Genomic DNA, 15,113 nt, shown 5'->3' on the forward strand with positions numbered 1-15,113 from the left:
TGCTGAACAATTCTATACCACGAACAAAATAGATTAATTACCTTCTAAACTTTAAAATTTCCCGAAAAATATAGAATAGCTTCAATAGGACAGCCTATCATCAGCGAGGCCTCCGAAAGGAACAGTCGGCAGAGAAAAACGCTTAACATCAGTTGAATGGAAAGAAAGCAGCGCGCTGCACTTGCAATTCAACGTGTATTTCGGACAAATATTTTTAATCCATGCATTTGTTAACTAGAACTAAATCAATGTAAATATTCTTCGTGACCCAGCAATATGTGAGCATCACAAAGCTGGTAATAATAAAGCGAATGGTAAATGTATTGTAAAAGTTAAATTCCATTTGTATCTAATATGAATTCACTATTTAAAAAATCACTAAACAAGACTAAAATTCGAATTATTGGTATCGAACCTTCTTCAAAGTCAGAGCAACAATTTCATTGAACCTGTTTATAATTCATGGAATTTTACCATGAGCTTGCTTGCCAGCGACAATCCAGAGCAAAAAACATGAATAAATGAAGAAAAATCTAAGTGAACAACGTCTACGACCTAGAATCCTAGACTGACCAGCGAGAAAATAATTCTCAGCTAGGCTCACAGGGTAATTTTAGTGATTGTTGACAAAGCCATACGTTGAGCTCGACAAAGGAGGCTTGAGCTATTATAGTGGACAAGTTTGCATACCACAACTTTCTTTATGGCTTAAGCAAATGAGCGTCCACACTTTACTAAGAACAACTCGAATGTCTGTCGCCGTAAACAAGAGCCTAAAGCGGATTTGCCAGCGCGAATATACGATGTGCGTGGTTCACATCAAATCGTCTTAGGCATTCAAGAAATGTCAGAGGGAAAAAAAACATTACTAAACAAGCCAAAATCGCTTTGAAATCAGCTGCAATTACTTACTAATGCCTCAGCAAAAAACTGAACAATTGAACAATGATTGAAGTGACAGATGTTCATACTAAGCGCCAAGGCACTGTTGTTAACGCCGTATACAGGGCTTGGATTCCATTGGAATAGATCGAAATCAGAACTTTCAAGGCGGCAAACGCACAATAAACAAATAATAAAAGGCTAAAAATAACATCAAGGCGGTATCGCATTCTGTGAATTAGCGCACTACCAGATGTTCATCACGATATTGCAGGACCACAAACAGAAGTCTGCTCATGGACCAATTCCATCTATATCTTGCTTGTTAACAAGTAAGAAAATTAGTATCAGAGTAGTTAAAAGAAAATGAGCGGTAATTTAGACGGGAAAAGTCGATTGTAAACATTTTTCCTAGCAAAAAAAAAGATCAAAATTATTCATTATAGAGCGAATACAGTGAAGCCTCAATTGTCAGGGCTTTCGGCAGGGAAACATAACGCTAACTAATGAGTAAGGAGTTTGAAACAATAGTACAAGTCAAACGTGTCACCGCCAAAGCAAGCAGAGAACGAATGATAGGTCACTTTGTTGTATACCGCCCTTATACGGAAAACTTGAGTCTCGCCCAATACCTTGCAGTAATGCGGCTCACGATAGACGCTCGCATTGCATCTATTCTACCGCGCTTTGAGGGACATGATTAAAAATATCTACCACAGCTTGAAAAAATTGAGCTAATGTTATCCACAAGCTAAAAGTATTACTTTCAATCGTAGTAATGACTACCATATTAAGAAGCATTGTATCAATGTATCATGAACGGTATAGACTTGATGTGGTTTTTCATGATAACTTTGTATTCCTACGAGTTATGGCCATTCTTACCAACCAGATGAATGGCACACTCACGCAATTAATGCAAGGTCACTGAAATAAAATCTGTCGTGGCATAAAATACACACAGATCCTCGCAAATAAAAGTAGAAACGCGAATACAAAAATAAACTGGCATAAAGTGACTATAGTGAAAAATTCATGACTGGTAAAATTCCTCGAATCGAATTGGTTTACACTGAATGCCCTCTCACACAAAATCACGTGAAGAAAAGCAGTTATAATTGAATAACGCAAATCATTATCGACAGATTTCCAAATGAAAATGACACTGGAAATATTCTATTTAACTTGCTCCAATTCATAAAATAATTGACCGCTGAATCTCTACAATCCAGCTGGTGCTTTAATTACAAGAGTTTTATTTCAATGCTGGAAGTCATTTTGATGACCTGGTGACTATATAACAAGCATCGAAACAAAATTAGAGTCTGATATGAAGCCTAAATAAGTACAGGAACACCAGGCACGCGCAAGCCACGTACATAATATACTATTGGAAATATGGGTATAGAATTAGCTGAGACCGACAGCGGGGCAAGAAGGAAATTTATGGTATTTTGACAAACACCAACAGAAAGGAAATACTTTTCTTAAATAGTACATACACTTCAATACCTTATTTCTTTTCGTCGTACTAATTTCTGCAGTTTCATAAATTTGGGGAATTTATGAAACAAATTAACCGGTATAGTGAAGCTGAAATCGGCGAAATGCAGGATTCGGTCGATAGATAACGACTCCCGTGCAGCACCAGTGATGTGAGTGGTGTGATGTGAGTGGTGTGATGTGAGTGGTGTGATGTGAGTGGTGTGATGTGAGTGGTGTGATGTGAGTGGTGTGATGTGAGTGGTGTGATGTGAATGGTGTGATGTGAGTGGTGTGATGTAAGTGATGGCATGTGAGTGTTGTGATGTGAGTGGTATAATGTGTGTGGTGTGACGCGAATGGTGTGACGACAAATAGCCAGAAATGGCGATCACGTTTAATATTTCACAAGCTTAACGCATAAGGTTGAGGGATTGTATGATGTGCCCGACAATTAGCAACATACTTGGAAAAAGTCGCTCGATATACGCATACAGAACCAGGCTGGGACGTGGAGGAGGCGAAACCCGAAGAGAACAAATTATCTGGTCAATTTAACGCAAAAGTAGAGCAACACACGGTAAGAGAAAGAAATTTATTCACTTGAGAGCATGCAAAATTAAATTAGCATGTAAAAGTTACTATGTGCAAGGTGAAAATCAGCGGAAACTGTAAGACTTAGGGAATTAGGTAACATCTAACACACATCTGCGACTAAAGACCACTCCATCATTGGGCTCCCAAAAATATAAGAGGAAATGTATACTTTCTACGGCTACATTTCACTCTTGAATAGATTTTAGGGCACACAGAACCACCAAAAAGCCTCATTTTCCAACACAAATTGAGCACTTCATCTCGCAGCTACTCCAGCAAAGAGACAGGACGGTTGTTAATGTCGCCCCTTAATGACTTCTCTTCATCTGAAGTAGCTAAGTTTTATCTCCAGAAGAATCAGACAACTCGATGCGAAGGAAAGAAATAAAAGCACTCTAACGATTCTGTAAATGGTAATTGTTTGGTGCGGATAATGTTCATTAGCTTGCCGTGGGGTAGGCTTCAAGTCTCCACAAGTATGGCGACGACCACGACCACAACGACGCAAATTGCAGAGAGCGTCCAATCATGATTACAGGTAAGTTCAGAGTTAATAGCAGGGCGAGCTCTGGGCCACGGCTGCCTTGATCGAACATCACAACATGTATCTCTTTCACTGGCTGATACTGAACTACGCAAGGCAAAAACTGACGTCTGTGCGATGGATGAGACGCGCCTAAGATGGATTGTCGAAGCACCCTTGCTAGATCTACAGTCGAGTTATTCCTACAAGGTTCACAACGGGCTTGAGGAAAGCACAATCTTGTTACATATCTCACGGCCAGCAGTGTGATATAAAGAGACAGTTTTATTGCGTTAAAAGATCTGACGTGACACACAGAATGGATAGCAAATACATCAGAGTATAATTGTACAAACAATGTGCTCGAGTGAAGTGCGAGTATAAAGCTTCGAGACTCACATTGTAACATTGCTGAAAACATTGATGTTTTAAAGAGAAATGAGCAGTAAGCTACAGCTTGTTCATGTAGGTGAACAACGTGCCATTCATTATAAAAACTACACGTTCAACACTAACTTGTTACTCATATTTTAAAACATGATTAAAAAAATTATTATTTCCACTATTATGACGACTGGTTAACACTCCTAGTGGCAAAGGACAATGAGGCTATCATGGTCGTATGTGATAGGGAAAAAAGCATTATACGAAAATTTTATGGTAGATTCGAACCAAAATGGCACAAAACGCTGTTTATAACAAGGCAAGCACTGATGGTGGCACAAAGTGTTGTTTATCACATAGCACCATCAGTGGCACAAAGTGCTGTTTATCACATAGCACCAGCAGTGGCACAAAGTGCTGTTTATCACATAGCACCAGCAGTGGCACAAAGTGCTGTTTATCACATAGCACCAGCAGTGGCACAAAGTGCTGTTTACGTTGTTTACAGTACGACGCCGGTGTTGACGTATGGACGCCGTTGCGTTGACTCAACAGTAAGCGCTCGACGCGAGCTCCTCCACGAAGACTTTCTTTACGGCTATTTTCGGAAGCTTCAAGTGCTCGTGGCGTAACATTAAACAATTCACGTCAAGAAACGAGAATAAAAACTTCACATTCGTTATCTATAAGTTAAACGATACAGAATGTCGATGTACTTATACACTGCATAAATGGAGAACTTCTGCCTAACTACACTAATATTACACACAGACGTAGACATCTTGGCTAGATAAAACCTCGGCAAGTATGATAAATTAAAACTGTATTCACTATTACCAAATGCAACCAAAATAATTGCATTGCTATACCTTGCATTGTTAAGAATTTAGTGCCTTTGGATCTATTGAACACTCGAGCCCTATTATAAGCGTACCGCCTTGAGGGCAATTGACTTTACAAAATTCTCAATTTAATACCCCCATTCTTTGGAAGATGCGAGTATAAATTTCATTTAGAAATCCCTTCAGTAGCACTCAATGCAGTTTGGTTAAGAGTTAGCAAATTACATAAATCTAGTGAGTAATTAATCATAATGCAATTCAAATTTATCTCAGTATTGCCTGAGTACCCTGAAAAAGCCTAAGAACTCGTGTTTCTCTGAATATAAGTAAATTAGTAAACGACGGTCGATGCAATCCCCAAGATCGAGCAAGCAACATTCCATAGTATTCTTAAACTACCAAGTATTGGCGCCATCATCACAATAACAACAGCTACAACAACCAAAAATTTTTTAGAGATAGAGCAAGTCAAGCATGCAGATGCTCCGATAGCGATGGCTGGACGAGGCCTCCCTGTATTGTCCGACAGAATAAAAATGCAAAAAAGGTTAGCTTCTCAACAGCTTTTAAGGAGCCTAAATTAGGGTTTTAACTATGGCGGGATATTTTTAGAAACTGAGAGAGATTGGCTGGCGGATATAAAACACTGTGATTGGTTTTAAACATCTTGCCCTATGGCGACTGGCAGATACAGTACAAACCCGTTGCTCCGTTCTCTCTACATTTATCAGCTTCCCATCATTGATTATGGTGTTCTTGTTGCGCTTAGTGCTGGTACCAAAGCACTAAGGGCTGTTAAACAGTGCAGTCACCACACGAAATTTTGCAATGAACTGGAGCAATAAAGATGCTTGAAAAATTTTAAGTGCATTGAATGAAAACTGATAAAACTGTTGAGGTAAAGCTTTAGAAACAAGTTCGTAATGCAACACACACCTCATATAGCTCCTGGCTTATACGTGCACAGTAAGATACTTCTAAATCTGTCGAAACCGGATTATACCTCGTTGGTGAAAAAGTGGAACCAGCTTGAAAATTAGCGCTGCATTGTAGCAGGCAAAACATCAGAAGTTTTTTGACTACCGATACCGCATCTCTGATAACAAAACTCGACTCGTTTTCCAGTGAGCGTTAACTCTAGCTACGAATATAGCAGTGATGAAAATGTAACCTGTTCAAAAGGTTAAATCAAATATTTTTTCCTTACGAAAAGGTCCACGCATAACTAAAATCTAGATAAGCTGGAAGTTCAAATGATTGCAGCGTGTACGTGTACACAAGTTTCGTTCACGATTAAGAAAATGCACAAAAAAATACATGCATAAATCACACCAATAAACTGACAACAACCCGTGGACAGAATAAATTCTAGAAGTTTCTCTGAGATTAGCTTCATTGTAGGTCATAACAATTATCTCTTCTTTCGTTAGGCGAGGACAAGTTTAAAAGCTAAACTAGAAGGCAGACATCGAAATTATTTTATTCGTCTCATTCTCTCTATGATGGACTTAACGCGCTGAGTAAATAACGTGTAACCTGTTTCTCATGAAAGAAAGTGAACTTGATGAGCAATATCATAGTGAAGAATAGCGAAGTCTCGTTGAAATTTCCTTTATGTTATAAATTTGAATCAGCACTAGTATATGTAATCGGATGATAGACCGTTCGAAATGATGTCAATAGATATTTCCCTTACTGGCAAAGTTAAGAGGTAGATCTTCAAAAATCCGGTTCAAAATTATGTGCACATTGCTTACATTCTTCATGGGCTGTCGATGAGAGTGCCAAGAACATATATTAACAAGTAGCATTGTACGGAAGGTTTTCTTAAAGCTTTGCTGCACAGCCGATGACTAATGGGAGCACCTAGATGAGAGAGTCACGCATTTTTTCGAAGCAATCTAGTTGTCATCGAACGCGTGACAGCTTCGACCACCACCACCAAGTCCTGATTACTGTTTTGACAGGCTCAACGACTGACAACGTGACACTCAGACATACCGGGCTACACGCACTTCACTATTGCGGTGGTCACAACCGTCATGAGGAAACTTGGAGAGAAATACACCAAGGCTGGAGTGTTAATATAGTGCCTATAAAGCATAATTATTGGGATAGAAAGAATCCAATTCAATCATCGTTAGATAAAGTCGTGACTATTCACAATATGTTCACAATATCTCACAGATATTTTCACAGTTGAGAAAATATCACCTTCTGAATAGAACGGATAACTTGCTTTTAGTTCGTGTGTGAGCGAATAACCTGAATATGAGTAAAAAATATAGTATGAATAAAATTGTGTGAACACGCTTCAGAATTTAATTTAAGTTAATGAGTCCTAGGAATTTAATATTTTATATTTATGAACGCAAAAAGAAATCAATAGATAGATTTCAAATGAATCTTTAAAGCGGGTTATTTTTGGTGAAACGTGGACAACATTTTTTTCGTCAATCATGCACTACTAGCTAAACAGCAACACCATAGCAAAAAATGTCTCTTATTCTCCACGAAAGGCAAATGTACATAATTTTGCCAGAGTCTACGTAGAATTTAAACTCCGTATTATATGGAGAAATAAGGAATGCCACGCGCAGGGTTAACGAAACTGATAATATATGCAGATAATTCTAGGCATGTTTATCAGTCAATCGATGTCAGAAGAGTCTCGATACTATCTCCTCTTGTCTCTGTATAGAGACTGCCGCTATAAACGTGACAGCTACAGGCTACACGATGACCTCGTCCACAAGAACTACCAGACAACACCTGTGCTTTAACATCGCTCTACTGAGTACGTATGGACTGCTTCACAATCAGAAGTAGGTATCAGAGTGTATTCACTGGGATAAGAAAATTAATAATGTGCTGATATAGGTGAACAAATTTGAATTATTTTGTCAAACTAAATAAATTGAACACATTTCTCCTTAGTTTAAAAGTGAAGGAGACTTGTGGCAGACGTAAAAAACAAAATTTCGATATTCGTAAAACAGGCGATCAGTGCAAAGGGCACGAGAATCAATTTCTAGTAATTTTTGTTGAAGTTTTGTCAAAAATAAAGACGGTATGGCGAATAAATACAATATTATTTTTAAATTTTCGATGAAGAAACGGAACTGAGAAGAAGCAATTAACTAGGCGCAAACTAGACAGCTGAAAATATCGTTTGTGTTTTCGTTTGTAGAAGAGTTAGTGCTTCATTTCTTTCATCGGGCATAAATTAATGATCTTAGTTAATACGCGTATCCTGCACTAAATATCTAGTTTTATGATTAAGATTACGGAGCATTCAATAAAATTTGAGTTGAACAATTGCAATGTTCTATTTGCATGGGACGTGCTGTAGGTGGAAACTCGTTTACAGTATCTACAATCAGATAAGAAAGTTTCGCAGTTTCATTCAATGAGTCGCATTAGCATTTAGAGAAGCGTTAGCGTATGAGAGCAATCGGGGTGAGGAATGTGTTGTGTCTGGCAGGTGCGATAGAGTGTGTGTGTGGTGCAGCCTTCAGGTCGTGTTTACAGGGTGTGCACAATCACGTTTGAGAGGCGAGACCTCGAGACGTCTGTCTGTCTGACTGCCTAAAGCCACGTGTCATCAGGTCCTGCTGTCACTCATCGATGCTCTTCAGTGACACCAACCTTCTGCAATTATTTCCTGAAAGCAGTTAAGCTAGACGCGCTGACGACCGGTCACGCGACCCATGCCACCTTAACGAGCCAAGCCAGTCACTTGGAATTCTTTTAAAATCACATCTTTCATAATGCGACGGGTAGGCATTCAGATATTAATGTAATTACATAAAGTAATTAAATGAATTCATTGAAACGTTAAGGGTTGAATTTGGAGTTAAATTTAGAGTACAACGTCATGTTTACCCTTTCTGAGCACGAGCAAAGATTGTTCGTTATTTTCTTATAATTCTAATGCGGGATATATTTATGAACGATCGCAGCAACAGTCATTGTTATCCAATGCACGAGCAAGTCGACGTAGCCCGCACGCCACGGATCACTGGGTCATTTGGTCCATTGCTGGTACATTATTGGTAACATTATTGGTTGGTACATTATTGAGGTCATATGCTTCTTTCTTTTCTTCGGGCGTATTATTGGAATTACAGCGCACAGTTGTGATATTTTTGATCAAGTGCTGAACTAGTAAAATCAATGACATTCGAAATGAAGTCGTTTACATCATTTGTATCAAACGGCACGCATGATCCATCTCGCATGAAGGTAAAACTACGATACCCAAGACGTTACTCGTAATGTGTGTAGCTCTGCTGTCTCGTCACACGCCAAATGAGCGACTCAAGTTTCAAGATTACATCTGATACATCACATTAAATTAGACGCTGAAAGCAGTAAATTTAGCAGGAAAAAATCGCATAACTCCCATCATTGGTCAGAACGTTCCTGACGTCTCTATAGTTCCCATCGGTAATTATATAATTAATACTAAACCTTGAGGCGTTTATAGGTCAAATAGTCATGACAAGAACCATGAAAAAACTATGACAATCCAAAGATCAATGCTATTCGTACCTGAAGTATCGAGTCAGTGCTAGGCAACAATATCTCCGTTCACGAGCGATTAGTAGGATTGATGGAGAACGGTGATTAGGCGTACAGTTTCCTTGCAGACTTCTTTTGGGAGCGGAGGTATAATTAATTGTGTAATTTAGCGTTCATCGTCCCCTAAGGTATATTTTGTATACTTTAAAAAATTATTAGCGCTTCTAATTCTAAGATTTCGCACGGAACTTATTCTAATTGACCAGTCGCTCGTTGACAACACGCAAAGAAGGGCACGGACAAGTTCACAGCCCGCTGAAAATCTACATTTTGTAAAGGTGATGGCATGAGATATTATGAAAATTCATCTGTCAGATCAAATCAGAGCTAAGCTTTAAACAAAATAATTCAAGAAAAATGTTCCTCGAGTGTATCGAAACAACTCAGAACAGAAAAAAAGGCGCAAAACAACAATTAAAAGTCTGATAAAAACTAGAAGAAGTTAATGTGTTACCCACTAGCATTGCTGCAACAGGACAGCGCGACCTGTCAGTGTCACACAGGGAACTGGCTTTCCTCTTACTTTATAAACGAGGAAAAAGAGAGCAACGCACAAGAAATGAGCGATCATATCTAGACGAGGTTGGCACTCGTAACAATAAGTAGAGAAAATGGTCCCAGTCGTGAGTGTAGCAAGCGTGACAGTAACTAATGAGAATTGCCTCATGTGTTGAAGGTAGCAAGCTGTGATAGTAACAACCGAAGCAATAAATGATTAAAATGATCACAGGCGTTGAGAAACTCAACCATTGTAGCAAACGGTGATAATTAAGCGAGGGTGAGAAAAGTTATACACGAAAGCAGCACGAATAGAGAGAGGCGGAAAGGGCAGTAGGGGCGCTCGCCTCTGCCGTCTATATGCCAGACTAGAGGCCGCTCGTCCCGGCCGCAGCTCTCGAACAAAGTCATCAGAACTCTGCTCGACTTCGGGCCACGTAGCCCAAACTAAGGAAAGTTTGTACGATAATTTAAATTAATTTTGTGAAGGATGTTAAAAAATTGAGAGTGAGAGTGCAGGTGAAGGTCGTTTTATACCAGGATAGCAGAGCTGCGCCGACGGCGGCATTTGCAGCACCAAGAGAAGCAGCGGCAGTAAGGCATGCACTCTTGGCTGCGCGCAGTGGCAGCGACGTGGCACTGCAGCTCCTAGACTGAGCTCAGATGTGGCACAAGGCAGTCTGGTCGATATCATGTCTAGCTCAGCACCAGCTCTGTCGCTTCTTTCTTAGTGCCATCCTCGTTAAATTGCCTCGAAAATTAAGCACGTCATGCTATGCGTATACCATTTTGTTGCTACACTTTTAATTGCCTGCATCAATACACCTTTCTCACGTACTCAGCGTCCCTTTAAACCCTGGCTAACCTACATCGAGTACGAGGCTCAGAAACGACTTTCCTATCCTCCATTCCCGCCATGTTGGGGGCGATGAGTTCGTTTGGGATTAAGCTACCACCTTGGGGAAAATATTCAAATTATTCGCGTAGTTGCACCAAGTGATGAGCACCGGCAACTGGCAACATGATAACAAGGTTATATCGACAACTTGGTAACCTAATTACATGGGTAATTTGGGAAACACTGTAATCTCAAACAGTGGTAACCTCAACACGCGAGTACGGTAACATAAGAAACATGGTTAAGTGATAAACTTGAGCAATGGAAACTTGATGACGAATATAACATGAATATCTTTGTAACTTGAGATTGGTATCATGTTTACTGCATATTTTCTTGCAGATCGCACACGAGGTTTCGGGTTCTTCAGCGTACCAGGTTTATCTGTGCACCGGATCCATCTGAGCAACTGGGTCCAGCTGTCTACCGGGTTCATTGGTTCATTTGTGTACCGGGTTCATTTGTGTACCTGGTTCATCTGCGTATAGAGCTAGTCTGTGTATCGGGCTCCTTTGTGTATAGAGCTAAACTGTATATCGAGTTCATTCACTGGGCCAGAGCTAAACTGTATATCGGGTCCATTTGTGTATAAAGCTAAACTGTGTATCGGGTTCATTTGTGTATAGAGCTAAACTGCATCGGGTTCATTTGTGTATAGAGCTAAACTGTATCGGGTTCATTTGTGTATAGAGCTAAACTGTATCGGGTTCATGTGTGTATAGAGCTAAACTGTATCGGGTTCATTTGTGTATAGAGCTAAACTGTCTATCGGGTTCATTTGGGTACCGGGCTCATTTGTGCAGCTGGTTCATCTATGTATAGAGCTAATCTGTGTATCGGGTTCATTTGTGTCACCCACATTCGCAATTAAAATTCGACGAAGCAAAGAACGTCGAAACGGGCAACCTATCGAACAGCCCGTCTAAATCTCTTACTTAAACGACACCATCTTAATAATAATTCAGTACACTCACACGACATATTAATTCAATTCAATGTAATTTAATAATTGTAGACGTGGAATCCAAAGTTATGGCCAGTGAAGAATGTGCAATTTCGCGATTTTTGGAGATCCGGAAGCGAGGACACCGCAGCGCTTTCCGCCTTCGCACTCTATATATAACCTCCGGCGTCGGTGGTTCCGCTGGTTCGTCTTTGCTAAAGCCAGAATACCATTATTCCAGTCACTTTTCAGTGATAATCCTGGTAATCATCAAGGTTATTAATTTGATTAATTATTCGGGTTATAATCTAGTGATTATTGCGGTCACTATTTCCGTCATTATTCTAGTTACAATGTCGGTAATTATGTTTAATATGAAGAAAGGGAAGACGAGGCCGTCTTCCCTTTGGACCTGACAACAGACACATTATAGTCTTTAATTTATAGTTACAGAAACATACGTAATTCATGTTGGAAAAGTAACGAATGAATAATTAAAATTACGAGCACAACCATAAAAACTTTTTATTGATTGGATATTGCAAATTTTTCAATAACGTATTCTTGAAATGGCAGAATATTTTCAGCACGCAAATAAATATGATCCCTTTGAGGCCTCAAGAAAGATGTTTGTACAACAATTCATCATAGTCGGCATCAAGTCAGTGACGCCAATAGAAAAAAATTATCGTTCTGTGGTTTGCAACATCAAATGACCGCAAGACAGAGGAAAATACCAAATATCGTTCAGGATGTGGTTAAGTGCGGACTAGCTCATCGATGGTCAACTATTCCGAAACTTGACATGGAGCAGGAATGGAACTAGCATGATGGAATCAATTCTTAGCCGGAGACAACTCTCATGTATTTATAGGCTTCAAAATCTTAAAATAATTTGTTTCCTTACAGTGATTACATGGTTCAAATTTATTTATAGGAACTACGACAAACTTTATAGAAGCTTTTATAATAAGGGCAACGCACGCACTGGGAGTCTAAAAGAGAATACATGGGTAATACATGCGAGTAAAATACTGTGAACTAAAATGAGCCCCACAAGGACTTCGGTTAGGTATTGAGAAGATGGCTTTCGAAGAGCGAGATAAAAGATGTATTCAAAAACAGCCACGTTGGAGCACCTAAATAGAAGAAAAGCATTGGTTTTACACTGTATTACAAAATGATACGGTGGATGATCAATGTACTTAATTCACAATACGGTCCTATCGAACAGAATCCCCTTAAAGCGAAGGGACCGCGCATTCACTCAAAACATCAATGGGCTGCCAAGAAAAGACTTGGGTGGCTCTATTGAAACCAATTTCAATGAGACGCAAGAGGCTTTCCTGGAAGCAAAAGATCGAATACAAACCGCAGCCTTAGGCTCTGCCATTGTGCAAAACTTCATGCGACGTTGCAGGAGTGACTCAAATGGCGATCGCTACAAAATTCACTCAATACAGCGAACATTGCATGGCATCTTATAGATTCGGAAATTTCACAATGCAACTTGTTGCATGCGTCTAGCTCGTTGTTAAAAAATAGTTAGAGTATAAGTGGAGGACATTTTGTGCTTTTAAACACACAAATAGGAACATCTGGTTGGTCAAAAAGGATTCATTCTAAAGAATTTGTCTTGCACTACTGAAGGGTGTAAGGTTTGATGTATACATAAATGTGGCTATAAGGCAATTAAATCTAAAAAGTTATGTCTCTCTCCACTAAACAGTTGTTTCTCTCCACTAAATCAAAGAACATATACAACTTGAATTCCAGCATGAAGAAAAGAACTGCTGGTAAAAAAATTTTGGCAGCAGGAATATTCGCAGGAAGTTTCTGTAGGACTTTCTACAATTTTGTGACATAATAGGCTCTTCACACAGCACAATAGCCATGAAGTGTTTTCAGAAATAAAATATTCGATACCAAACCAATTGTATATTGGTTTGGTATCGAATATTCAAATTGGTATGAATATTATGAATATACGAATATTATGAATTACGAATATGAAATTGGTATCGAATATTATCGAATATTCGATACCAATTTCAACAAAATTTCACTTATTCCTAATGAGAGAAAACGTTATCTCTTATAAAGAAAGGGTAAAATATTTGGCAATTTTCTCTGCTTTTAAATTCTTAGTGAATTTTCGATTCAAGCAATAGGGTGCATGACTTTTATACAAAACAAAGCAAGGATATGAGAGAGAAGCATCAAACCGCCATTGGTATATGGGCAGCCAGCAGGGAAGTTCAGACGAGTTACTGCGTCTATGGAAGTATACTTCTGATAATATAGTATAAACATAATTGAACGACTTAAATGTATTATACGGACCTTGTGCAACGAACGCCGACGAGAAAAGCAGTTCTCCCTCCAGGAGGCACGAGGAAGATATGACTCTTGAACGATTTGATTGTTCGTAAACACAGAAAGAGCGTTGTGGCATACAATGCTGTTCATAAACTGATTGCCAAACACTTCAAAATCTTGCAAATAGTACGTAGAACAACTAGAACAACGATGCGACTCACAACAATTTCCTTCGACTTGATGAGTGGACTTCGCAGCACTGCTTCCCTCCAGCAAGGGTGCCAATTCAAGAAGAGGAAGGCTTCTACTAGATCGCTTATTGCAAGGCTTCAAATTTCTACTAGCAAAATATGAGGTCTTGTGATGAAAAGACTGTTTTTGAGGATTATGTTTGGAGCCACTGTAAGAAGAACGGGGTCTCCAGAATACAAAACTTTCAGGCTGGTTGATACGAACAAACGAAAATTTGTTCCTGAGAGTAAGGTCCAAACCGGGTTTCGAAAGTGTAAAATTTTCAAGTCTCCTAAGACGTCGAGTGCTCTTTTCCGATTCGTTGAGCTTGAGGTTGTGAAACTCAATATCTCGAGTCTTTTTCCTTGGGCAGAATCTAATCTTCCGGCGAGCACAGGTAGGAAAATTCTGAGAATGCAAATCATTCACGCTTTGGGGCCGCGGAACGAAATCGAAGTGCTCGGAATAAATGAGCTGTTGTTCTTGTTGCTGCGATTCTATATGATGCTGTTGCTGTGCTTGCTGATGTTGCAGTTCCTGTTGTGTTTGTTGTTGATGTTCCTGATGATTATGATGTTGTTGCGTCTGCGTTTCTTGATGATGCAGCTGCTGTTGCTGCGATTCTGTATGATGATGCTTAGCGTCCCATGAACGCTGGCCCATCTTAGTGCTCTGAGCAGACACGCATTTGACGAGCACCACCACCACCGCCACAGCACCCAAAACCACCACCGCCAACGCTCCACCCAGGCTCACGTTCAACTCTGAAATTAAATTAATATGCAGTTTTAATTATCATATGTTGTAATATGGGTTACAAAATTTAAAATCAATATAAGTTTATTAGAATGTCATACATAGAGAGGTCCTAGAGGGAGGATAAATTTCGAGTAAATAAAACGTAAGCACATATAAAATATGATTGAAACG

At 39.4% G+C, this 15,113-nt stretch overlaps 1 protein-coding gene across 1 annotated transcript in view; it reads right to left on the reverse strand.

Moving 5' to 3' along the window:
• The window catches only part of LOC108666266 (probable nuclear hormone receptor HR38), a 98,082-nt gene that overhangs the window by 51,395 nt on the left and 31,574 nt on the right, over positions 1–15,113 (reverse strand). The window contains exon 2 of the mRNA XM_018153100.2: positions 13,977–14,947. Coding sequence (XP_018008589.1) covers positions 13,977–14,846 — 870 coding nt within the window. The 5' untranslated portion in view covers positions 14,847–14,947. The remainder of the gene's footprint in view (positions 1–13,976; positions 14,948–15,113) is intronic.

The sequence above is a fragment of the Hyalella azteca genome, unplaced genomic scaffold (genome assembly GCF_000764305.2).
Source record: "Hyalella azteca isolate HAZT.00-mixed unplaced genomic scaffold, Hazt_2.0.2 contig14896, whole genome shotgun sequence".
NCBI lineage: Eukaryota > Metazoa > Arthropoda > Malacostraca > Amphipoda > Hyalellidae > Hyalella > Hyalella azteca.